This window comes from Oncorhynchus kisutch, linkage group LG8 (assembly GCF_002021735.2).
Source record: "Oncorhynchus kisutch isolate 150728-3 linkage group LG8, Okis_V2, whole genome shotgun sequence".
In the NCBI taxonomy this organism is placed as follows: Eukaryota; Metazoa; Chordata; class Actinopteri; order Salmoniformes; family Salmonidae; genus Oncorhynchus; species Oncorhynchus kisutch.
The window spans coordinates 44786435-44812465 of NC_034181.2; the positions used below are offsets into that span (position 1 = coordinate 44786435).

Here is a 26031-nt window from a genome sequence, read left to right on the forward strand (position 1 = left end):
CCAGGGACAGCATGAGAGAGCCCCAGCAAGCCAGTGACTCAGCCCCTGTAATAGGGTTAGAGGCAGAGAATCCCAGTGGAAAGAGGGGAACCGGCCAGGCAGAGACAGCAAGGGCGGTTCGTTGCTCCAGAGCCTTTCCGTTCACCTTCCCACTCCTGGGCCAGACTACACTCAATCATATGACCCACTGAAGAGATGAGTCTTCAGTAAAGACTTAAAGGTTGAGACCGAGTTTGCGTCTCTGACATGGGTAGGCAGACCGTTCCATAAAAATGGAGCTCTATAGGAGAAAGCCCTGCCTCCAGCTGTTTGCTAAGAAATTCTAGGGACAATTAGGAGGCCTGCGTCTTGTGACCGTAGCGTACGTATAGGTATGTACGGCAGGACCAAATCAGAGAGATAGGTAGGAGCAAGCCCATGTAATGCTTTGTAGGTTAGCAGTAAAACCTTGAAATCAGCCCTTGCTTTGACAGGAAGCCAGTGTAGAGAGGCTAGCACTGGAGTAATATGATCAAATTTTTTGGTTCTAGTCAGGATTCTAGCAGCCGTATTTAGCACTAACTGAAGTTTATTTAGTGCTTTATCCGGGTAGCCGGAAAATAGAGCATTGCAGTAGTCTAACCTAGAAGTGACAAAAGCATGGATTAATTTTTCTGCATCATTTTTGGACAGAAAGTTTCTGATTTGTGCAATGTTACGTAGATGGAAAAAAGCTGAGCCCTAGTATTCTGATGTTTGGATGAAAAACGTACCCAAATTAAACTGCCTATTTCTCAGGTCCAGAAGCTAGAATATGCATATAATTGTCAGATTAGGATAGAAAACACTCTAAAGTTTCCAAAACTGTCAAAATATTGTCTGTAAGTATAACAGAACTGATATTGCTGGCGAAAACCTGAGGAAAATCCAACTAGGAAGTGCCTCTTATTTTGAAAGCTCCCTTTTCCATTGCATGCCTTCCCTCCATTTAAAGGGATATCAACCAGATTCCTTTTCCTATGGCTTCCACATGGTCTGAACAGTCTTTAGACATAGTTTCAGGCTTTTATTCTGAAAAATGAGTGAGAAAGATCCCATTGCGTCAGTGGATGGCTGGGTGCCAGCAGCGTTTTGCATGCACCAACAGAGTGGAGCAGACATTTTCTCTCTCACTCCGATTGAAAAAGCTAAGGTCCGGTTGAAATATTAGCGATTATATATTGTAAAAACAACCTGAGGATTGATTATAAAAAATGTTTGACATGTTTCTACGAACTTTACGGATACTATTTGGAATTGTCATCTGCCCCGTGGTGACCGCTGGAGCCTGTGGATTTCTGAACATAACGCGGCAACCAAATGGAGGTCTTTTGGATATATAAATAATCTTTATGGAACAAAAGGAACATTTATTGTGTAACTTGGAGTCTCGTGAGTACAAACACCCGAAGATCATCAAGGTAAGTGATTAATTTGATTGCTTTTTTGACTTTCGTGACCAGTCTACTTTGCTGCTAGCTGTTTGCAATGTTTTGTCTGCTGACAGAGATGCCCTTACAAAAACGCTTGGTATGCTTTCGCCAAAAAGCTTTTTTGAAATCTGATATGCCAGGTGGATTAACAACAAGCTAAGCTGTGTTTTGCTATATTGAACTTGTGATTTCATGAAAATGAAATATTTTTAGGAATTTAATTTGAATTTGGCGCTCTGCAATTCAGCGGATGTTGACGAAAATTATCCAACTAAAGGGATGGGTGCATCAAGAAGTTTTAAGTAGCTTGGAAAATTCTAGAAACTGATGTCATGGCTTTAGAAGCTTCTGATAGGCTAATTGACATCAATTGAGTCAATTGGAGGTATACCTGTGGATGCATTTCAAGGCCTACCTTCAAACTCAGTGCCTCTTTGCTTGACATCGTGGGAAAATCAAAAGAAATCAGCCAAGACCTCAGAAAAAGAATTGTAGACCTCCACAAGTCTGGTTCATCCTTGGGAGCAATTTCCAAATGCCGGAAGTTACCACGTTCGTTTGTACAAACAACAGTATGCAAGTATAAACACCATGGGACCACGCAGCTGTCATACCACTCAGGAAGGAGATGTGTTCTGTCTCCTAGAGATGAACGTACTTTGGTGCGAAAAGTGCAAATCAATCCCAGAACAACAGCAAAGGACCTTGTGAAGATGCTGGAGAAATAAGTACAAAAGTATCTATATCCACAGTAAAACGAGTCCTATATCGACATAACCTGAAAGGCCGCTCAGCAAGGAAGAAGTGACTGCTCCAAAACTACGGTTTGTACCTGCACATGGGGACAAAGATTGTACTTTTTTTTTAGAAATGTCCTCTGGTCTGATGAAACAAAAATTGAACTGTTTGGCCATAATCACCATTGTTATGTTTGGAGGAAAAAGAGGGACGCTTGCAAGCTGAAGAACACCATCCCAACCTTGAAGCACGGGGGTAGCAGCATCATGTTATGGGGGTGCTTTGCTGCAGGAAGGACTGGTGCTTGGTCGCAAATGGGACTTCCAAATGGACAATGACCCCAAGCATACTTCCAAAGTTGTTGCAAAATGGCTTAAGGACAACAAAGTCAACGTATTGGAGTGGCCATCACAAAGCCCTGACCTCAATCCTATAGAACATTTGTGGGCAGAACTGACAAAGTGTGTGAGAGCAAGGAGGCCTATAAACTTGACTCAGTTACACCAGCTCTGTCAGAAGGAATGGGCCAAAATTTACCTAACTTATAGTGGGAAGCTTGTGGAAGGCTACCCGAAACGTTTGACCCAAGTTAAAGGAAATGCTACCAAATACTAATTGAGTGTATGTCAACTTCTGACCCACTGGGAATGTGATGAAATAAATAAAAGCTGAAATTTCACATTCTTAAAATAAAGTTGAGATCCTAACTGACCTAAGACAGGGAATTTTTACGAGGATTAAATGTCAGGAATTGTGAAAAACTGAGTTTAATGTATTTGGCTAAGGTGTATGTAAACTTCCATCTTCAACTATATATATATATACAGTTTATATACAAGATTGTGTTCCACACCCACCTCCAAACTACTATAGTGGGAATGGTTCAATTTAGGATGGGACACCAGTAGACTTCCTATTGGAATGCAGCCCAGCATCCAGCACCTGTTGTTTACCAAGCGTGTGACAAATGCAATTTGATTGATTGATTGATTGAGATAGAGAGGGAGAGTGAATGTAGTGAATATTCAGGGAGGAACTCCCGCTATTGAGCTGTGTGTGTCATGCGTTTTGTCTTGGGATGGGAGTTGTCTGATGTGCTAAGCCCCAGCCTGTCGGCCCCATCGACTCGCTGCTGCGATGGAGAGCCCACAGAGAGGATGCACAACTGCATGCTCCTCCCATCCATTACCTCCTAGCCGCATGCTAACGCTATTGCGTCTCTCTAACTATATTAGGTATGCACAGACCATCTGGCCCATTCATTCAAAGGGGCTCATTGATGAAAGTGTGTGTGTGTGTTTGTGTGCTACAAATACTGTCTCAGTAAGAGGCCTAACACAGATCCAAAAGCTTATGTTTCTTTATAAATGAATGGAACGCGACGGCAGTAATGAATTCGGAAAGGTCTCTGTTAACCAATCAAAACCTTCATCTTCTGTGACATTGGAGCCAATAGGTGGACTTGTTGAATAGCTGAATCTATCATGCATTTTTTTTTATCGAGCATGTTGCATGGTAAATAAGCAATTACTACTACTTCTACTTCTGTTGGGTGAAATGATCCGTATTGCAATGAGGAGTAGGAAAACAGGAAGCAGTCCTTTGTTTTGCGTGCGATTGCTGTGGAGCGGTGGTGTGGCGGATCCCGTGTGATCTCTATTGGCATGTGCGCTCTCAGTGCTGACAATAGCCCCTCACGTTGGCCCTTTCACTGTCACCTTATCTCCTTCAGGCTTCTGTTGGTAGCTGTAGTGGCAGAGCATTATAATTTCATTATAAAACCGGGATAAAAAACACACTGATAGAAATCTGTAGATTAGGAAAAGCAGCACAATAAATTATGCAAAGTGTTTGAAAACACATACAGCTATAATTAGGTGGCATTTGATTTTAAATGAGCTGACAGCGAGGACTTATTTATCTCTTTAACCCCCTAAAACTGCCATTAGCATAGGGTGAAATGAGCTGTTTGAAATGGTAAGAGCGCGTCGTGTGATCAGATTGGACTAAGCCCTCCTTCTCAACTTGAAAGGCCGGTGTTTTGCCGGGAGATCAGGCTCCCGGGGTGGAATGTGTTCCAGCGGCAGGTGAGATCAATGTCCTCTAGGGGTAATCGCTTCACACCAGCCCTGACACAAAGACGAAGCCCAACCACAGGACTATTAACTAATAACGTCATTATGGCGACCACAGCAGCCCCTCCACATCTCTATATGGCTGCTTGGTGTGGAAGGAAGGAGGATCTGTTAAGTGACTCAACACAGTCACCAGATTGAGGTGGAAAGTACTCTATTACTCCCGACCTACCATGACACCGTTAGATTATTTGTATTGATTACTGCGTTGTCGGGAAAGAGCATCAATTCAGCATCATGTGATGCAAAATGCATCATACAAGGATGATTTCTGTATTTTTTTCCCAAGTTACATATCTAGAAAACTTGAGTGCTGACAAGCGGAACGTTTTGGGACTTTGTCAACAATGGACTAACGAAGCAAATGGCGGTATATCGTTTTCGGGTGGAATTGTCCTTTAAGTATAGCCTGCAATTGATATTGTATGTTATGGAAAGGATTTTCCAGGGGGTTTGAATAAAGTTTTGAGGTATCAATGTCTCACTTGTTTTAAAGCAGGGCCCTGTGTCAGTCAATTCTCTCAAGTCTCTTGTGCATCGCCGTGTTTAAGACTTCATATATGCACAACTAACAAAGAGGATGTGCTGAATAAATGATAGCCTATTTCCTGGTAGAATATCTAGGTGAAATCAGGAGGAATATATTTTTGTTCTTTTCCCTGTTCAGCAGGGAGTGGGGAAGCTAAAGTTGGTGTCTGTTTATCACCAGCATCTTTGTTCATTAATTCATGGGCCTATATTTTATGCATTTGGAGGGTTATGGAGGGCCTGCTGGGGTAGGGGCTGGGGTCTGTCTGTGTTGCTGCTTCTGGGGGCTGGTCTGCCTGTGTGTAGTGGAGCAGGGCCACGGGGGTAAAATAAGAGCTGTCATCCCCCCTCTCTCTGCGCTCTGCCCTGGCCTGTCGAGGAAGACAGATTGCCTGTGCCGAGCTGTTTGATCCCGGGGACCTGGAGGCTTGCCTCAGCCCTTAGCAGGTGTCTGCAGCTTCTGCTCCACACTGAGACTTCTACAGGGAGAGAGGGAGGGAGGGAGGGTTCAGCCTCTCAGAGATACACACATTAAAACATTAAAACACATTGTTCTGCATGCAGACATCGACTCTGCTCCTCACAGAGACTGGTGCTCCGTTAGAATACGGCACACTAGTTTGGCTGAGATTGGTATGGGAAGTGGGTCTTATTCCGACCACACTAATTGTTGGTTGGTGCCACATGCGACTGCCTGCAGCGTGAGAGACAGACAGGTCCTGTGAGGGGCTGTCAGAGGAAAATAGGTTTCAAGTTTTTTATTGTCACGTGCACAAGTACAGGGAAATGCCTTTCTTACTTGCTCTTTCCCAACAATGCAGTAATCAATATCAGTATTACTATACAAAATGTGTGTGTGTGTGTTTTTTGTGTGTAGAGTAAGTATGAATGTGTGTGCGTGTAATGTGTGTGTGTGTGTGTGTGAGAAAATGACGTGTGTGTGTGTGTGTGTGTGTGTGTGTGTTGGAGTGTCAGTGTGTATGAGTGTGCATAGAGACTAAAATCAATCTAAAATCAAATAGGGTCCGTGCAGATTGTCCGTGTAGCCATTTTGTTAGCTACAGTATTTAGCAGTCTTATGACTTGTGGGATAGAAGCTGTTCCGGAGGCTGTTGGTGTCAGACTTGTTGCTCCGGTACCACTTTCCGTGCGGAAGCAGAGAGAGCAGTCTATGGCTTGGGTGGCTGGAGTCTTTAGCTATTTTCCGGTGCCTTCCTTCCACACAGCCTGATATAGAGGTCCTGGATGACAAGGAGCTCGTCCCCAGTGATGTACTGGGCTGTCCGCACCACCCTCTGTAGCGCCATGCGATCAATGGCGGCGCACTTGCCATACCAAGCAGTGATGCAGCCAGTCAGAATTCTCTCAATGGTGCAGCAGTAGAACCTTTTGAGGATTTGAGGACCCATGCCAAATTCTTTCAACCGTCCTGAGGGGTACGAGGCACTGGCATGACTTATTCACGACTGTTTGCGTGCTTGTGGACCATTTTAAGTCCACTGAGGAACTTGCAGCTCTAGACCCGGTCCATTTCAACCCCCCTAATGTGGATGGGGATGTGCTTGCCCCCCGTTTCCTGTAGTCTACGATCAGCTCCTTGGTCTTACTGACATTGAGGGAGTGGTTGTCTGTCCTGTCGAGAGTTGCGGTACGGGGTCTTGATTTAGCTCAAGAGGTCCGGGGCCTTCTCTCTGAGAGTCCCAACCTTCCAGGGATCTATTTTAGTGAGGGGTGCCACAACTAGCCATATGAGCACCGCCAGGCTAACCAGTGCTGAACAAAGGCCTGAGTCAAGCGCTGGGAGGAGAAGAGCTGCCGTGCTGCTCTCACTAACACTGGGGGAGTGTTAGTTCTCTCCCAGAGAAGGCATCACTCCTTCTGGGTAGTGGGAGATGATGCAGTCCATACCAATGGCAGCAATCAGTTCCTGAAGTACCAACATAATTGATATAGCTAACTGTGGAATAACTTTCCTTGTTGCAGTAAAAACAAATACACTGTCAGGAGGCAAACATATTAATATGGAAATGGCCCCATTCATTTAGAGCATGGATTTGATTATTCATTAATTAAGCCAGTGCAAATTTGCACAATCTAAGTGACTTGAGAATGTTGAAGACCCAGAACCCTAAATGGGGTTATGAATGTCTACGTGAAATGAATGTCTACGTGAAATGAACATCTGTGAACATTGGTCAATCTATAAGGTGACGATTTTCAATTGAAAATCATAGTCACTTAGATCTTACTGCAGGAAACTCTTCAAGCCAAGCCTTGCCACCAAACTCTCTCGAAGAGGTTCGTGTCGCAGACCTGAACTTTGCTGCGGTGTTCAGTCACAACGTTATATCTCTATCACCCCTCACTCCCTCCTCCCTGTCTTCCTCTGTAGTGCAGGGAAGGCATTAGTGTGTCTGTCTGTGTAAGTGGGTGTGTGGATGTATTGGTGTAGGTGTGTGTGTGTGTGTGTGTGTGTGTGTGTGTGTGTGTGTGTGTGTGTGTGTGTGTGTGTGTGTGTGTGTGTGTGTGTGTGTGTGTGTGTGTGTGTGTGTGTGTGTGTGTGTATGGGTGTGTGGGTGTGTGCGTGTGTGCGTGTGTGTGTGTGTGTGTGTGTGTGTGTGTGTGTGTGTGTGTATGCGCGCGTGCATTTAGGGGATGTATAGCCAGGGGGTTTATATCTGGAGAGGGTCCTTTGGTCCTCAGATGTGAGGGTCTCATCACTGCTGGGATTGAGGGTTTAAGTCCGTGGCGTGGTGTGAGGCAGCCCGTGTGGGTTTGTGTGTGATGGTGTGTGACGCTGTGTGCGTGTGTGTGTGCATGCATGTGTCGATGTCCTATTTCAAAGGGTGCTCACAGATCTGTCGGTGGCCCTTTGGTCAGGCGCTCCATCGCTCGTCTTCGAGCGAGTCGGAGGGCGCATGCTTGGTGGGTGACGGGCCCGGCAGAGACTCTGTGGCTATAGAGCAGGGCCTTCACGTAGAGTCACTCTGATGACACAGATGGACTGCTGACAGAGGAACACTGCTATATGGGTAGAGAGACGGTATCACACAGATCATGTATTCATCTCAATGGTTGGACCAGAGACCAGAGGAACTCTTCTGTATGAACAGAGTGGGTTCTGAGTGTTGTAGTGTGGAAGCTGTGGATATCCAGCTCTCTAATGTGTGCGTGAGGTTTAGGTTTAGCTTTAAAGCAGGGAACATTCTAAAGATTTAAACTTTAGATTATGTTCAAATGTAGCTACATTTGAGCGGGGCCATGGACATACACATTGTGCTGAAGATATTAGGTGTTCCCTTTAGACTAATGCTGTAGCTGGAGTATAATCGCTTCTGTCAACTCTCTGTCTTGTCAATATTCAAATCCACCGTCCCGTTCCATGCTTGTCAGTTACAATTGTCATCCCGCTCTTAGCCAAGGGAAGTCAGGTATACACATTGAATTGGAGACAACTCCTCAATGGAAATTGAGTTCAGAGCTGACCTTTGCTCTACATTGTGAACTTGTCAGTTACACTAACTTGGGCCTGTTTGCGACAGGGCGTTTTCCTACCTTTTTCACTCGCTCTCTGTGTTTGTCTGTCTTTCTCTCTTGCATGTGCACACACACACACACACACACACACACACACACACACACACACACACACACACACACACACACACACACACACACACACACACACACACACACACACACACACACACACAATACACATCGACACATCTCCTATCACTTGGGAAGCACAGCCTTTGTGGTTCACCATGATTCTCATCACAACCGTATTTGGTGTGTTGTGTAGAAGTGCTCAGTGTAAAGTCCAAAAGTGCCCACTCACACGGTACGGGCAGTGTAACGTAAATAGAAAAGGGCAAATGCAGGAGCATGAAATGCAGTGCCATATCCTCATCCCATATCGCTGACTACTGCAGCAGGCCTGTGGAGGACCAATGTTTCAGCTCTCCCTCTCTGCTGACACATATCAGCCTGGCATGCACGGAAAGCACTGACCTTTGGAAAGTTGAGCACTTTAAATGTTTAGGTTTGGGTTATGATGGATCCTTGAGGCCCTCAGCATGTGTAAAGGCCCTGATTAGGTCCTTGTCAGACTCATTTAGCCAAAGTGTCTCGCGCCGTGTGGCTCTATGTTTGACAGGCACCCTTTTAAACAAACACTGGTACCTGTCGGGGATTGCGCTGGCACCCAGCGCAGCACGAACACGCCACTCTGAGGAAAACCACTCCGACACTGACAGCTCACACAATTGCCATCACTCCTTCTCTCACTTCCTTTCTCTCTCTCTAGTCTATCTTTCTCCTGCTGGATTGTCCTGGCACTAGAGCACTCGATCTCAGTAGAGAGTTGGTTTTATGTAAAATGCTAATATGGCCTGAGTAAATGTAGATTGCAAGATTCTTACTGAAGGAAGGTACTGGAGGTCATTTACACACTGATAATCCGTGAGAATGGCTTTAATTCCCGATGAGACAAACATTGAGGCGAAGGTTGACTGTCAGAATTTGCTCCATACGTCAGAGTGTATCTATCATTGCAGCCAGCCGACATTGGTTTAAATATTGTGCCCATGCATTCCTATCGAAGTACATCAGTTTTTTTTCTTTAAAAAAACAAAACATCTCCTGTGACATCAATACAGTAAATATATGAGTCTTAATATGTGTGTCCTATTCCGTATTCAGAGGAACCGCCTAGTCAGCAAGTCCAGTATTAATGCATGAGAAATGAGCCCAGCCTGTAGGAATTAAAGGGTAAGGCTCTCCTTATTAAGATGTAAATTCCAAGGAAACTTCTGAAATGAGGATGCTGTGAAGTTATTGTCAACTTTAGCCTACTTGAAACTGAATTTCTAAACAGCATTGTTTTTTTTCTCCACTCGCTCAAATTAGCAACAGCGATAGAATCACATATTGTTGGTGTGTGTTTTTAAAGCTAAATCACCCTCAGTCCCAGTTAGAATGTATTTCCGTCAGGGTTTAGGACAGTTGGCATTGTGAATGTGAAACTGCACTGTCTGGACATTGTATAGTGTTCGTAGCATGAGGTAGCTTAGATATATACATGGCAAGTGTTGCTATGTTAGATCTCTCTCTCTCTCTCTCGCTCTCTCTCTCTCTCTCTCTCTCTCTCTCTCTCTCTCTCTCTCTCTTCTCTTGTAAATTTGCACTTAACACCTTCCTGCAGAAAGGCTTCTCATTCATCAACTCTGTTTGTCCCAGTGACAAGCGGGGCGCTTCCTGAATATCAATATCAGCTAAGACAATGCGTCGCTTCGCTCAGCCAGTAACCTTCAGCTAAATGTCATTCTGCTTAATCCTATTTGAAAATTAAACATTGAAAAACCTTTAGCGTTTCTTCCTGCCTTCCTCCCCTACTCACTCCCTCTATCCCTCCCTCCCTCCTCCCATGGTTCATTTTGCACGTCTGTGACATTTGTAAATATTATGTTTTTCATGTTCCCATTATTTGTTTTGGGGGGGTTTCAAATCATGGCTGACTATAGGATGATAAAGAGATGTGATTGGATTTTTATTGAACTGTGTAGTGTAATAGTCATGAGGTATAGCTGTTGCCCCTCTCTCTCCTACTCCCCACCCCATCATTTCTACTATAGTGTCAGTGTGTGGTGGCTTCAGGAAGGTATAGAGTTGTCATAAGGAGAGGCTGACTTAACTAACCCCCCCCCTCTCTCTCCTCTCCACCCCTCATCCTCCCCCTCGTTGGTCTGTCTATCAGGTGACAGTCCACTGGCTCGGTGATAGAGAGAGGGAGAGATGGAGAGGGAGAAGAGACTGAGAAAAAGAGGCCGTGGAGAAGAGAGCAGACGTGCGAAGGGCCCCATGCATCAAGTGCACATATTTACATAAACAAATCCTCCCCGTATAGACGGTAATTACCACGGTGACAGTGCAGGAGAGGAAGAGAAAGAGGATGTCTGATTCGGCCAGATACACACAATGACTGAGGCAGAAACTCCATCAAAGCGCTCGCATGGAGGAGCCCGCTCTTTTGTATGCATGGAATGCGTCACGTAGTCAAAGCTCTCCCTCTCACACATATACAATACGTCTACCTTCCCCCGTTTGAAGATATGGTGAATATATAGACGAGGGAGGTGGGGGTGGGGGGGGTGGGGGGGGGTGGGGGGCAATAAAAGTAGACAGAGATTGCAATGAAAATGCAATCATTTACAGTTCGATAGACTTCTCTTTAGATAGGACGACATGACTCTCCCTTGCGCTCATTCTCTCTCCATATAGATATTAACATTTGATTGACCACAGTCACAGCTCAAAGGGCCGGCTTTCTCTCGAGGGAGAAAAGTAGTGGAAAAAGAGAGAAGAGGGTGAAGAGGGTGAAGAGGGACAGGGAGAAGAGGGACAGGGAAAGGTAAAGGAGTTAGGCACCTTAAAGGGATAGTTCGGGATTTTGGCAATGAGGCCCTGTATCTACTTCCTTCGAGTCAGATGAAATCGTGGATACCATTTTTATGTATCTGTGTCCAGTACGAAGGAAGTTAGAGGGGGTTAGAGACCATTCTAACGCCACAGTAGCTATCAACTTCCTTCAAACTGCACACACACGGACATACAAATGGTATCCACGAGTTCATCTGACTCTGGGGAAGTAGATACAGGGCGTCATTGTCAAAATCCTGATCTATCTGTTGAAGTCTAAAACCAGATCAACACCGATCATACCTGTCCCTTATGAGTTGTCCACTGTGCTGTGCTCCTGTGCTTTCCACCAGAGGGTCAGGAGTTGTATGCTGTGAGATTAGCAGGTGAAGTGAACCACCAGGGTATGTGCACACTCCACATCAATATTTCAACATTGTCAGAGAGAAAGCTTCTGTTTTTCTTCCTCATTTTCCACTGTGTTGATGTTTCCTAGAACCTCTTTTGGGAGCAGTCCTCTCACGCTTGTATGTAAAACATAGAGTTCTATGCACAGGCTGACAGTGAAAGCTCAGAATCTGACATATTGTACACTCTGAAATACCAAGACACGTTCCCATATGAAAACTTCACAGTGTACATCTTGGTTTTCATGCCAATGCTGTACATCTGCGAGAGTGCAGTGTGCATGTGTGCATGTGGTGTGGGCATTGGAGTATTCTCCGCTTGATCTCTGTGCTGAACCTGGCAGAATCTGAGGGAGAAGTGTGTGTGTGTGCGTGTGTATGTGTGTGTGTGTCTCTGTCTCTTTCTCTGTCTTTCTTTGTCAGACAGAGCTGTGATGTGTGTGTGTGTGTTATAGATGACAGAAAACTCTGGTAACTAACTAAGCACTGTGTATATGTCTGTCTGTCTGTCTGTGTGTTCCAGGTGGGAGATGCAGTATGGTGCAGTTCTGGAAGATGAAGAGAAGCCTCTGGTGGAGGAGCTGCAGAAAGCCTACTTCAACCAGAGCCCTGGATCCCAAGGTGCCCCCCCCCCACCTCCGGAGTCAACCAGGCAGCACCAGGATGAACAGCATGCAGCAGCAAACATCATCAATTAAACGAGAAACATTGTAACGTCTGTGCAGTACAGCTAAGGGAGAAGCTGTGTGTGCGTGTGTGTGTGTGTGTGTGTGTGTGTGTGTGTGTGTGTGTGTGTGTGTGTGTGTGTGTGTGTGTGTGTGTGTGTGTGTGTGTGTGTGTGTGTGTGTGTGTGTGTGTGTGTGTGTGTGTGTGTGTGTGTGTGTGGTGTGTGTGTGTGTGTGTGTGTGTGTGTGTGTGTGTGTGTGTGTGTGTGTGTGTGTGTGTGTTTGTGTGCGCGTGTGCGTGTGTACGTTACTTTCAAAATGTTATCCGTTACTAGTTACCTGTCCAAAGTTGTAATCAGTAATGCAACTTTTGGATTACCCACTAGGCAGGGTAGCCTAGTGGTTAGAGCGTTGGACTAGTAACCGGAATGTTGCAAGTTCAAACCCCCAAGCTGACAAGGTACAAATCTGTCGTTCTGCCCCTGAACAGGCAGTTAACCCACTGTTCCTAGGCCGTCATTGAAAATAAGAATTTGTTCTTAACTGACTTGCCTAGTTAAACAATGGTAAAATAAAATAAAAAATTAAATCTGATTAATTTCAGTTGCTTTTGGATGACTTTCCATGTAGCCCTTTACACTCATACCCGTATAGGGAGTGACAATTGCAGATTTTTAAGTGCCTAAATTGGAATGTAATGGCTGTACAGTAAAATGCTATACATGATGTCAGAGCTCTGGATCTGGCACAGTATGGGGTTTGACTGACAGCTGTTCTGAATTTGAGCGTCGCGCATGACATCCCTCCCAGTTATCGGGCACAATTTGCAACGTTTTTGTTGTCTGCGTGAGGGAAATGCTGTAAATTAAAATGACTCGATGTATTTTGAAAGATGAGACGTTGAGGATTAGAATAAATACCACTTTGATGTCATACAAGCACCTCGCATTTCCAAATCACGATCCCCATGTTTGATGTACAGTTAGAAGATGACATGGCGTCACACCCCTGGGTTGTTCTGAACAGAATGAGCCTATGTTTGTTTATTGTGAAGGACATTTGCCGCGGAAACACGCACCTAAATGCACTCATGACTCTCCAAAATTACGATATTTTTCCTCTGAATTACCCCGTGAAAGCCTAACACTGTAACATCGTATTTTATAACTTGAGTGTGACGGGTTTTAAGAGGCATTAGAAGACAAAAAGGATCCATCAAATGCGTTTGGTGTGCCATCGTAGTGGCCTCTGACTTGTGGTCAGACTCCCTCAGGTGGATCAAACTTAATCTTGAGCATTTTTTTTTTCAATGCTGAGTTGAATGTCATTGAGAAAAGAGAAAGGTGTCATTATGTATTTTCTGGATTTAAAAGTAATCCAAGAAGTAATCATGTATTTTTTCAAAAGTATCTGTAATCTGATTACACATTTTTTTTGGGTAATGTTACTGATTGCAGTTAGTAAAAAAAAAGAAAAAAGAAATGACATGTAACCGATTGCATGTAATCGGTTACTTCCAAACCCTGGGTGTGTGAATATGCGTGTGTGCTCGCCTGCGTGTGTGCGTGTGTGTGTGTGTGTGGGCTTGCCTGCGTGTGTGTGTGTGTGTGTACTTGCATGAATGATTTCATGTATGTGTACCCAGAGACACACTCTCTTCTCCTTGTTTGTTATCACTGGGATTTCATATTGTTGGTGCACATCCACGGGACAGGTTTCTGTATTGGAGGCAGAGTTTGTTAGCTTGAGAATATGTTTATCCAGGGACTATGTGATCACTGAAGTTGAAGAAGCTTGTGTAAAGGCATTGGTGTCAGCATATTTCTTTCCCAGTTCCCCAAAAAAGTAACTTCAAATCCCCCGATTTAGAGGAAAAGATGTGTTATGATTACACAATGTCACCAGAATGTGTCCCACCATATAACATCAGTCAGACATTTGTGCGCTGAGAGCATAGTTTGTTATTTGTGATTTGTGATACTTTTTGTTTCCAGGTTTTCTGTATTTTCTTATTCATGAGATGAGACAGAATCTATCAGAATTAAACATGAAAATAATAAATATATTTTCTTCATGATTTCATCACATTACATTGCTCTTTATTCCACTGCACATACATAGCGTGTCAACTAGACAGATATGTTGCTGTTTTTCCTAGTTTCTTTCAAATGTGTGATCAGTAGGATACATACAGTATATGAACTACTAGTAGAATACTTATACTAACAACAACACAACTATTATTTTGCTCCATCTGAAAAACTGTGCTGCTTACATTTAATATAAAATAACGAAAAGCAAATCATTATTTTCATATTGGTGTAGAAATGTATTAAGCCACTGTTCCTGTAAGATTTGAGGGTTTACATAATGGGCTTCTCTCCTCTATTCTCAGGACAGAATGGAAGCTTTGATTTGGTTTTGTCTACACGGGAGGGAATTCCAAAGAAGAGCTTCATTCTAATGTTCAGGATGAGAATATGCTTCTCCAGGAGTTATGAGTCTTTGATATCCCTGAGCAAATGTAAGGACACATAGTTATTCAAACAGTAGACCTATCCCGCCTTTTGGGATATAATGTTTATTTAGGAGGATTAAAACTGCTTATACTTTTGAAAACAGTGTTGCAGGGATGTGCTGGTGGTGGTGGGGGCGCATAGGATGAGAAAATAGAATGTATATCGAATGTGTACACATCTGATTATTCCAATGTGAAACATGGTGGGTGAAACAGCGTGGAGCTGTCCCTTTAAATATTCCTTCCGGGTGGTTGTCTCGGTAACCCGGAAGCTTCCAATTCTGAGATTCCCTTCCTGTTTTTTTTGTTGTACATTTTAAGGAAGCAGGGGGTGCTGGCTTATTGTTATTTTTGGGGGATATTCGCTTGTAGTGGTGGTATGTGTTTGAAGCTAAATAAATGCATGACTGTAAAATAAAGTAGCGTCTCACTGGCGTTTTACTTCGGCCGTGCACACGTGTGAAACGAATGCTTCTCTCTTGGACGTGCCTTCGCTGGCATGCATGCACTCTCAGTCCCTAGCGTTTGGTTGTTGTTTTGTGCATGAATACATCTGGGTTGCCTGTGTCTGTCTTTCGACCCAGACAGTCGCTCGCCCTGCTTTGTATAAATTATAACATACGCGTTTTTCGCAAGGCAATGTATGTTGGTACTTTAGCTAGCTACGGTGGCTAGCTAGTTAACTAAGTTGCACACTTCTGCATGTTAATGGTTTCGCTAGCTAAATAGTCCACATTACCTAGCCACATTAAATTAGGCTATGCAATAACTATACGATAGTCGTTATGGTACCGCACCGTGCAGTGTGCTTACAACAGCGGTGTCAAGAAATGAAATTGTAAGGGGAAGTGGTTTGCCTGGCGAACTAACGTTACTCAAGATGGATACCATGCCTTCTGCATACCTGTGTGAAATCATTCCTTGTTACTATTATTACAAACGAATGTGCTGCCTTCACTATAATGTACCTCTACAATACAAACAATTTCGTTGTTAAAGTACATTGTAACTAACTACTGTTCTGCAAACAACCAATCCTTTTCTATTCCCTTCCATGTAGAGTAACGCAAACCATCAGTGATCCACAAGAAGAGAAGATCTATGCTTACTCGACCCTGTACTTTTATACTGTTCATTTTGTGGATAACTATGGCCCAGATTCCCGGCCAAGAGAATAAAGAGAAAACTACTGCCCTGAAAGGTGAGCAACTAGGTAACTGGTATTTCCTTCCTTGTGCAGATGAGTGACTGGGGGTTTGTGTATAGTACCCTGAAAATGTTGTCTTTCGCATTGCACACCCACAGCTTGAAAGTAATTGATAAACGAGTAAACTTGTGTCCAAGGTATTGTGTGTTATCGGGGTGAATGTAGACTTGTGAAAAGTGTAAGTTGTGGAGGTGGGTTCATCATAACTATCTTCAGCCCGCTCCTGTCTGTCAGCTAGGCCTACTGTTTGCATCAACATTTGTTTGCAGAGGGGACTTTAGTCTGATCCTGCTAAAGGGAGAAATGTGTTTGCTCTCTTAGGCTGAAGCCTATCGGTTAGAGATGTTCTCCTCAACAACTGCTTTCTTTCCTACAGTTTCCAGTAAAGATGGGACACACATAGCCATGTTTGAGTTGACTGGTAAAGCCTAGGCCTATTTAGGATGTTTTTCCTTATAAAGGCTAAACACCAACCATTTATATGGAACAGATCGGGAGACTATTAAAGGGACAATTTGTAGTTCAAACAATAACAAAGCAAGAACCCCACCTCCGTTTTGGTAAACAGCTGAGGGATGGGGCTGGAGTATTGTAACCACTCTTAAGGCCCTATGAAGTCTGCATTGTGAAGAACGCGGACGGAATCACGGAATTCAACAATATTCAAAAATCTATTGAACGTCGTAGGAAAACTACATTTATTGAACTTATACTGAACAAAAATACAAACGCAACATATAAAGTGTTTTTCCCATGTTTCATGAGATAAAATAAAATATCCCAGAAATGTTCTATAAGCACGAAAAGCTTATTTCTGTGTGTGTGTGTGTGTGTGTGTGTGTGTGTGTGTGTGCGCGCATGCATGTCTACACTTTCTGTAGCCATTAGCAATGATGCTAATTGTAACCTTCTGGTTATATTTTAACTACCAAGTAGCATATGCCTACCTGGCAGAATGATATCATGATTATTTGCATCAATCCAGTGGCCATTTGTTTTGCAAACTCTGCAGTTATATGAGCGCTGCAGAAACACCACTAATCAAAAACAATGGCAGTAAAAGGGTAACTACACCCCAAAATCCAAATGTGTTTGATTTATTTTCCAGATCTCAAAGTGGTCTGATGTGGTTTAAGCATTTTTATGGACTTAGAACATACAATTAGGTTGTTTTTATATTAAATGAGTATATAAAAAAAAAAATTCCCCAAGACCTGGAAAACAAAAAAGGAGAAAAATGAGAAAAATGTATTTGGGAATCGGGCAAAAAGATAATAATCATACAGCGCTATGGGTGCAAGGACGTCCCTGATATTAAAATGATGGTTTTAACCATGTTTTGAGGCTATACGGTGTGTTTACGTTTCTTTGTTAACAAACAATAATGGAGTTAACAAGATTATATTTTGGGTTCTGGTGGGGTAAATTGAACTAAGCTCATAAGGCATAAGTTATATTATTCGAAGGGTATTGCTAATGTAAAAGTCAAAAAAGGTATGTAGCAATCAGTGTTTTGTTGTTGTTATGACCGCTAACCACGTCCAATAGCCTAGGTTTGGTTTCCTTTTGTAATAGGCCCAATTAGTGATAGTGTATATTATGATGCTATAATGAGAGGAAACACTACAATAGCACTGAATACCTAGCCTTTTTTAATTAGTTACAGTCTGTTCAACCAAGATGGTCCCCTCAGCAACAATTGTCACAGTATGTTAAGTGCAAGTCACTTAAGTATGACAATTGGGTACTTTTCCCACCACGCCAATGCAGTAAAAGACATCATTTGATTGTGCTTTCCTGTCAATTTTGTAACATGCTATCGACTGACTGGCCTAGCCTATATAGACATTCCGATCAAGAACAGAGCGTTCTTCATTGTCATGGATGTGTTTTTAGCTGTGCTAGTGTACACCTATATCAACACCCTTTTTTTTGGACACGATAGCCAAACGTCGGTTTAAATAGCTATTTTGTGGTTGTACTGTGAATCAAAGTGCAGGCAACACTCAGACCAAAACACAGGCTATGAATAGGTCTAATACAGAAAAATCAGTCACCACAATGAATATAGACAAAATGACACACTAAGGTTTTATATGGGTCTTGATAACCGGCTACTGCGTCACATTTGCTCTATTTCAATTGAGGACCAGCAATGGAGGGGTTTCTCCTTTTAAAAATGATCTTGACCCAAATGGGATTCCAACTCAAAGCCCACCATATGCCAACACCATGGAGTAGATTACTTTAATGGGTCACACTACCACTCCAGGCTAGCAGTATGACTGCTATTTGACCACACCGCGAGAGTCTTTGACTTGTGCGATGTCTGAATGCAAAGTTAGGTGTTATATAATTCTCCTAGTCTTTTTCAGTGCATGGATGCGTGTTAAATGGATGTGCAAAACCCGTGTAGTTTTGTCATGTATGCGGAAACCGTAGCCTAGTCAAGGAAGCATCATGCAACAATATATTGGCACACTTCACTTAGACTGTGGGTAAGAAATGAAACCAAGTAGTTGGCTGGTTTAACAATCTGCTTTTCTGGTGGCCAATTTGACCTGTTGAACAAATGCAATTGGATGGGGGCTCTACTTTTTAAGGTCTTTGATGGGTTGATTTGTCATTTTGTTACCGGATAATTGTCTGCTCAGCTGGGGGTCCTCAGCATCGTGGGTAATTTGGCCAGGTTGACCTGTGAGAAAAGCTAACAAGCTAGCCATTTTAGACTAATGGTTTAAGCCATGGTCTAAGCAAAAGTTCACAAGTATGGCCCCTGGGATCCATAAAAAACGAACAAACATTAAGCAAGAGATGAGATGAAGCTAGGCCTATATTCTGTATGACTGCCTTTGATTCAACATGTTCGTGTTGCAAAATCATTGTGCTAAGTGCGGAAAACCACTGTAAACCTCCATCTCGCAGTGTGATTTAATTTAAAACCATGTGTGTTTATAAGAAGGAAAATGTTTGTAAAGAGTTTAAACTGAGCAATACATAAGTAGTTGCCTCCTTATATGACACATTGTTGAGGAAAAAATGTCAAATTAAATCATGCTAATAGATGAAGGTTTATGGTATTTTTTTGCACTTTGCACCATGATTTTGCACCACGAAAAGGCCGCCCGCTGTGTTTTAGCAAGGCTAAGTGCAAAAGTAGATAATATAGATTTTTTCTGTCCCTCCCCACACCTGGCCCAGACCTGTTGTCCAGGATAGACCTGGACGAACTCATGAAGAAGGACGAACCTCCGCTCAATTTCCCCAAGACGCTTGAAGAGTTTGAGTATGCCTTCAACGAGCGTAAGTCATATCATTTATATTCTGTATGTATGGATTATTCTATCCCAGGTGGAGGCCTGGTGTGTTTGGCTCTTAATATTCCCCCAGTGGCCTCTCCCCCTCCTCCTTTCTTTCTCCTGCACTGCTCTCTCTCTCTGTCACAGTCTCTCTCTCTGTCACAGTCTCTGCTGACTGTGTGGCTGTACTGTGGCTGAGGACATGTTGTGTACTATACGGCCTGTCAGTAACCTACTCAGCCTTGCGCTCAATCTGACGGAGGATTTGCATAACCTGGCCTAAGAACAGGCCCGGGCTGCCACTTCTGAGGAGCCTGCCTGGGTGTCTTTCTTCACTCTCCTCTCCAAGAATATAATTTCTATTCAAACTAAAGTCCCTCCGGCTCAGCGCTGCCATGACTGTACGGTATTCTTCACTCCAGCAGCAAAGTTAGCCTACGTCTATGTAGTGTAAAAAGAAATATGACCATGAAATGAATATATAGGAGGCTGTGTACAGTTGATACAGGTATCTTAATTATAAAGATGATGGCTTCATCACAGTAGCCCTCCGGTTTTTCATTACTGGAAATCCAAGGTTATGTACACCTAATTAAGCGCCAAAATCGAGAACGGCATGCTAATTATGCTAGAAAAGGGGAGAAAAGTTGCAGAAACGTAATCCTCTGAGAGGCCGTGTTGTGGAGGCGATGGAGCTGAACTCTCGTATACACACAAGCACGTATGCGCGCACACACACACACACACACACATACACACACCGTTGTTTAGTAGATCTCTCCTCTCTCCACCGTGAATGTATAATTGATTTCTTCAAGGTACATTTCTGCGGGCGCCTTTTTAAACCCGACCCCCCCCCCCGTGCACATCTCTTAGGCACAAGCTAGCTATTAGTTCTCCGTGTTGACAAACTGGCTTTTCGGTGTTAAATGTTGTCTAACAGCTAACGATGAAAGCAAAATGTTGTAAGGTCGGGCGAGTAAGCAGTGTAAGATTTATCACACGATAACCGGTTGTAAAGTGGTGCAATTTAGGGAGAGATGAAAATGCTTATGCAATCTTTTATCTTAACGTGATGCTTTTTTTTAGGGGGTTGGGGTTTGCCGTCGCGGAATAATTGAGAAAGTATGAGACCCTCCGGCTATTTGGGTTGTGTACTTTTGAGTTTTTCAGCGTTATGCGTTTTGCAGTCGTTAAGAGGTCACAATTAAATTGAACACTGTTTTGTGCTTTATGTTGCCGTGTCAACGGAAGGATAGATGGCCTCATTGTAAACCTCTGTATTTGGAGGCATTAAACCGACGCAGGGATAATTGTTTAGCATGAAAAAGCTACTAGTCTTGAATTGCTCTCTCCCTCATCACATTATTCTCTGCTTGTTCCTCATTTGGCTGTTATTGTAAAATGATCCTGGGCTATGAAAATAAACACAGGTGTTAAAAAGTTCTCCCCTGTAAACTATGAATTTGTGTTTGTATCCCTAGTTTCCACCCAATGATTCAACCACTTCTGCCCGTAATGTAACTCCTAATGCACATACACTGCACCCAGTCGCTCCCCGCTTGGCTAGGCCTGGTAGAGAGCGGTGGCATTGGAGTTGCCAGGGTCAATGAGAGTGAATGCTGATTGGCTGCCATTCAAAGGCCAGCCTCGAAGGCAGCGTGGGGAACAGTTGTGGTGTTCTCTCTCTCTCTCCTCCTCACATCTCAGGTGGATGTGGCTACAGAGAAATGTGACGAGGCCAGGACGAGGAGAAAAAAAGGGAGAGAGCGAGAGATAAAGAAGGAATGAGAAGGATAGAGAGTTTACGCCACACCCTGCTGTCTGGGCCTGAGCTGCCAGACGTCCCAGAAGGCCGTTGGCCTCGTGACTGGAAAGAGCGCTCCGTATCCCCGGGCCTTGTACCTGCCAGATGGGGGGGGACCGAAGCCACAAACGCTTTTAATTGCGTGGAGGGAGAGAGGCGCAGAAAAGCATGGGGCTCAGTTTGAACGGAAGGTCAAAGCTAGTTTGCTTCTTTTGACAGGGCGGAACTACTTCAGCATGTCCATACGGAGGTAGAAACCTAACACCAGGTTTTTTCCCCCCTCTCCTACCGCTGCTCCACGCCTCACACTATCATTAGCTTTCCTGACATAATTAAGCGGCAGTCGGTTTGAACAGCGTTTTAGTTTTCCCTTACTTTCGGGAACCTGAGGAATTGGTCCAGCGTTTTCCTTCCAGACCCTTCGGCCATGCATGTTCCAAACACAGTTGAACGCTTATAGTTGAGGCCGGTTCCATTTTGAATGGCTACTGGGATTGATTAATTGATAGTCAGCCCATGAATTTGAAACTGCCTGCTATTTTCTCCGAGGATTTTTCAATTTGTAAGTTATGTTCCAATTTGTTTGCTAGATTGACCCCTACACCGGCACAGAAACACTTGAGATACTGAAATAAGTTTCCCCACTTCTCCCCCCTGGACAGGGTTTCAAACAGTCTCAATGATTGGCCTCGATTAACTTTGTTTCTGTCTGTCCTTCCATCTTTCTCTTTGTCTGTCTGTCTTTCTGTCTCTGTCTGTCTTTCTGTCTCTGTCTGTTCGTCACGGTCTATCTTCCTGTCTACCCGTCGGTTCCTGTCTGTACGTCTCTCTGTTTGTCCCTCTGTCTGTCTTTGTCTGTCTGTCTATCTATCTTCCTGTCTACCTGTCGGTTCCTGTCTGTACGTCGCTCTGTTTGTCCCTCTGTCGGTCTCTGTCTGTCTCTCCGTCTCTCCCTCGGTCTGTCTGCCTATCAGAGGGCAGGTTGAGGCACACCACGACGGGCGAGGCGTATGCGTTCAACGCCCGGGAGGATCTCCACAGGTGGAACCAGAAACGCTACGAGGCCCTGGGAGAGGTAGGTACTGTTGCTGCTTATCCCCAGTCATCATCCCTCTCTACCTCTGTCTATTGATCATCAGGGCGTACGTCATATTGTCATTTTTTACTTTTGTTTTTACTTGAAAAATTTCTGTTTTACTATAGGATAGGAAGTTCATTACAACAACATGGAAGAGGAAAGCAATGGATCCCTGAATTTGAATAAGTAAATGAGAGAATAGATCCCTGCCATTTTTTATTATTAAGGGCAAAACTTTGATGTTGATTTTGTTGTATCTGTTCTTCCCAGATCAAATAATTCTCATTTGATTCAGAGCGGTATTGAACACACACGCACCGCGCACACACCATGTGACATGACTGTGTGTGTTCTTTTATTTCTCGGAGTTGTCTTCTGTTTGGCTCTGCCTGGCACATCTCTTGAGAGTGATGTGTGTTTGTGGGCACGGTGGTTGGCAGGACGTGCTGGATCCTCCTTGGCAGCAGTGGTGGACGCCCGTCTTTGTGTGTGTGTGTGTTGTTTTGAGTGATCAAGCCCTGATTTATAACTGGCTCAGCGTTCTTGCTGTTTACACCTTCACATTCAAAACACCCTTAATCCCACCAGGTCCTCAACACTTTCACTGCTATAGCAGGTGTGTGTGTGTCCTACAGAGTCGGTAAGTATTCTGGTATATGAAGACGCTGCTGCACAGAGCTCATATGTCACACAATGTAGGCCTACATACTGTATATCGCCACACCTGCAATAACGTCTGCTAAAGATGTGTAAGTGACCAATACACTTGTATTTGATATCCGTTTGTCAGGATTACCAGCCTGAAGGTTAGGTTAGCCCCTGACAGACGGACGGGACTGACGCACTGACTGACGTGCAATGTACCCATCACACTGTCACACCTCACCCAAAAGTTCCCTTTGCCTTCGCTCCATCTCAACCCATGCAATTTGCCTGAGCTAATCCCAAACCAATGCTTTTCTTTGGTAAACATTTTGTTTCATTTGCAACCCTGCTATTTTGCTTTTAATGGTTCCCTGCGTCCTTTCAAGTTCAAAGTGAAAGATGGACTCTTTGGTGGGATTACCTGTGTGTTTCATTTCTAATCCAGGTACGTCCTTTGTGAACTAGCCTTTTGTTGAAGGCTCCCTTTCTCCTGCTGGTATCTCGCCAGCATCTGAAACGCTGGAGGCAAACATTTTGGTCGTGCGGATTGGAGTAGTCCCGAGAACACAGTCATTTAAACTTCCTGAACTCAGACATCAGGCGCAGGCCCAGACGTTTAGTTAATTCGTTACGGAGCTAATACGGTGTTGACATTCTGTGGTTTAAAAGAGGCGGCGTCTCGTTCATTGAGAACGTAAAGGCTTTGCCGATGGTGAAGCTAGCGGTGATAACGAGATATTGGAGTAGAGTTACAGAGAGTTGCGTGGCTTTTGTTGGTTAGGACTCCTGTGTGTGTGTGTGAGAGTGATCAGGCCTTGGGTAATTCAAGGTTTAGAGGTGAGCGCAAAAAAATCTGGCAGCTGAGAGCCCTCGTTCACAACAATGGCCGTCCTGAAGCATGCATGCCCTCGATCAACCAATCGCCTTGGAGTGGGTGCACTACCCAATATGCATTGTGCAGGGGTGGAAAGGGAAGCAAGGAGATGCTATGCCCTTCCATGACTGTCCCTGGGGTTGGGGGTGTATGAGCAAGAGAGCGCCCACCCAACCCGCATGGGTGGGGGCTAGCATCATCTCTCTCTTTCTGTCTCTCTCTGTCTCTCCCTCCCTCACTCTCTCTGTCTCTCTCTGCCTCTGTCTCTCTCGCTCTCCCTCCCTCCCTCTCTTCGGTGGCCCTGCCAGTCTTCAGAGCAGAGCTAGCTATGACAGTGCAGTGCTAGGGAGAAATGGCGGCCACATTGTGAGAGGCATCACAGCACCAGATGTCCAATTTGCACTTCAGCCTCGTCTGAATGGGTGGACGATGTCTCGATGGCCGGCATGGAGGAAAGATTCGCAGCTGGGGTTGAATGCAGGGGCATTGCATTGTGGGCCCAGATTTTAATAATTATTCTCATTTTATTTATATATTTTACAGCTAAATGCGAAGATCTTTCCAAGGAGCACAAATCCTTCACTGTACTCTGCAAGAACGGGTTTTTATGATGTCCCAGTTTGTGGTGAATTAGCATATTGAATTGAGTTGTTTGAAAACCTCTGAATACCAGCCTCACGAAGCCAATATTTTAAGGTGCTGTTTGTTGAATAAACTGCTATTGTGTCGATCCCTGTGGGTACGTGGGGGTGTGTGTGCGCGCGTGTGTGAGCGGCAGAAGCGTCACATCTGTTCTCCCTGTTTGGATAAGACCTTGTACAGCGATTAAAGGCTGTTTGTTCTGGTATCTGTGTGAGTGGCGTGTGTGAAAGCCCTGGTCTTCTCTGCATGTTGTCAGCCAGATTAAACCTAATGCATGAAAAAGCCTCCATCGGCCAGGGAACAGGGGCAAGAGCATCCCCGCTCTGACGTCTCCATTAGTACGACAGGAACCCAGGCAGCATCGCTACGCAGCGCCAGGCTACGCTGCACACACAGGCACGGCGGGGGACGGTATGCTAGTTATATTCCGATCGTCATTTAGTGCTGATCGTTGTTTCAAAGGAGATGTATTTTATTTGACCGTTGAGTGAACCACAACCTGGTAGTGAACTGAAGCTAGTTGAAGCCCAGCAGAGCGATCCCCTTCCCCTCAGCCTCACCCGTTCTGTCCTGGTGTTGATATTGACTGGAAAACAGAGAGAGATGGAGGCATTAACTTACTGTGTGTGTGTGTGTGTGTGTGTGTGAGGGGGGGGGGCCTCTGGGGGCTGCGGGGGAAATTGAAACGCCTGCCTCTTGCTCAGTCAGCCGATCCACCTTCTCCCCGTGTTAATATTTCCCACTATTGTCTTAGCCGAACCCGCTACACACACACACACACACACACACACGAATGAGAGATCATTGTTTGATCTGCATCATTGAACGCTATCTAGTACCCCTTGGAGCTGTGTCTGTCTATTTCAGTAAGTGTGTGTGTGCATGCATGCACACTTCTGCAGTTCTTCATAAGCTATTGTTCGTGAGTGTGTGTGTGTGTGTTCCAGGATTACCTTTGCGGTTATGTGTGTGTTTGGGTGCGCGTTCTTGCATGCCTGTGTGTGTAGAATCAGGGTGACCTGGGCCCTGTAGGGCTCAGTGAAAGTGTAATTGTTGCTGTAAGTGATAGTTCCCCCTGATAGATGACAAGCATGATGCCAGGCCCAGATGGAGCTGAATTAAGCTGTTAATAAATGAGGATTTTTCTCCCCACCTCCCTGCATCTGTGGAATGACACACACACACACACACAATATTCTAATGAACCTGGGCCCAGCCAGATGGCTGTATTGTGAAGATCTCTCTCTCTTTGTGTGTTTCGCTCTCTCTCTCTCTCTCTGCCGTGTGTATCGTTGGCTCAGCCCTTTATACAGTAGAGCCAGTTTTGCGAAGACGAGCTCAAAGCTACTAGTTAACACCAGTGGGTCCTGTGTGTGCTGTACATGCAGTTGAATTGATCGTATGAACAGTACATGCTGATTTAATCCGCAATCTGGTGTTTTATATCGTCACGAGTCATGTTACCTTTTCAAAGGAGTGTAGAACTGATGTGTAATGATGAAACAGACACCTTCACCCACCTGGGGAGGAAGCGGTAGGCCTCTGCTCTACTGTATACCCGTGAGCGAGATGGGGAAGCAGGGCGTGCGATGGCAACGGCGAGCCCACACACCCCTA

The 26031-nt window shown here is 44.4% G+C and overlaps 2 protein-coding genes across 9 annotated transcripts in view; both read left to right on the plus strand.

Annotated features, from left to right (window-relative positions):
* Positions 1-14421, plus strand: part of kiaa0825 (KIAA0825 ortholog) — a 153221-nt gene extending 138800 nt beyond the window's left edge. The window contains exon 20 of the mRNA XM_031830426.1: positions 12203-14421. Within this exon, the coding sequence (XP_031686286.1) occupies positions 12203-12377 (175 nt within the window). The 3' untranslated portion in view covers positions 12378-14421. The remainder of the gene's footprint in view (positions 1-12202) is intronic.
* Positions 13784-26031, plus strand: part of LOC109895621 (cotranscriptional regulator FAM172A homolog) — a 262316-nt gene continuing 250068 nt past the window's right edge. Inside the window, exons 1-4 of one of the 8 annotated variants that reach the window (XM_031830434.1) lie at positions 13784-15239; positions 15923-16075; positions 19271-19372; positions 22150-22250. In XM_031830434.1, coding sequence (XP_031686294.1) covers positions 15964-16075; positions 19271-19372; positions 22150-22250 — 315 coding nt within the window. In that variant the 5' untranslated portion in view covers positions 13784-15239; positions 15923-15963. Of the gene's footprint in view, positions 15769-15922; positions 16076-19270; positions 19373-22149; positions 22251-26031 lie in introns of all 8 variants that reach the window. The other 7 variants (XM_031830431.1, XM_031830427.1, XM_020489474.2 and 4 more) reach the window with 7 other exon arrangements.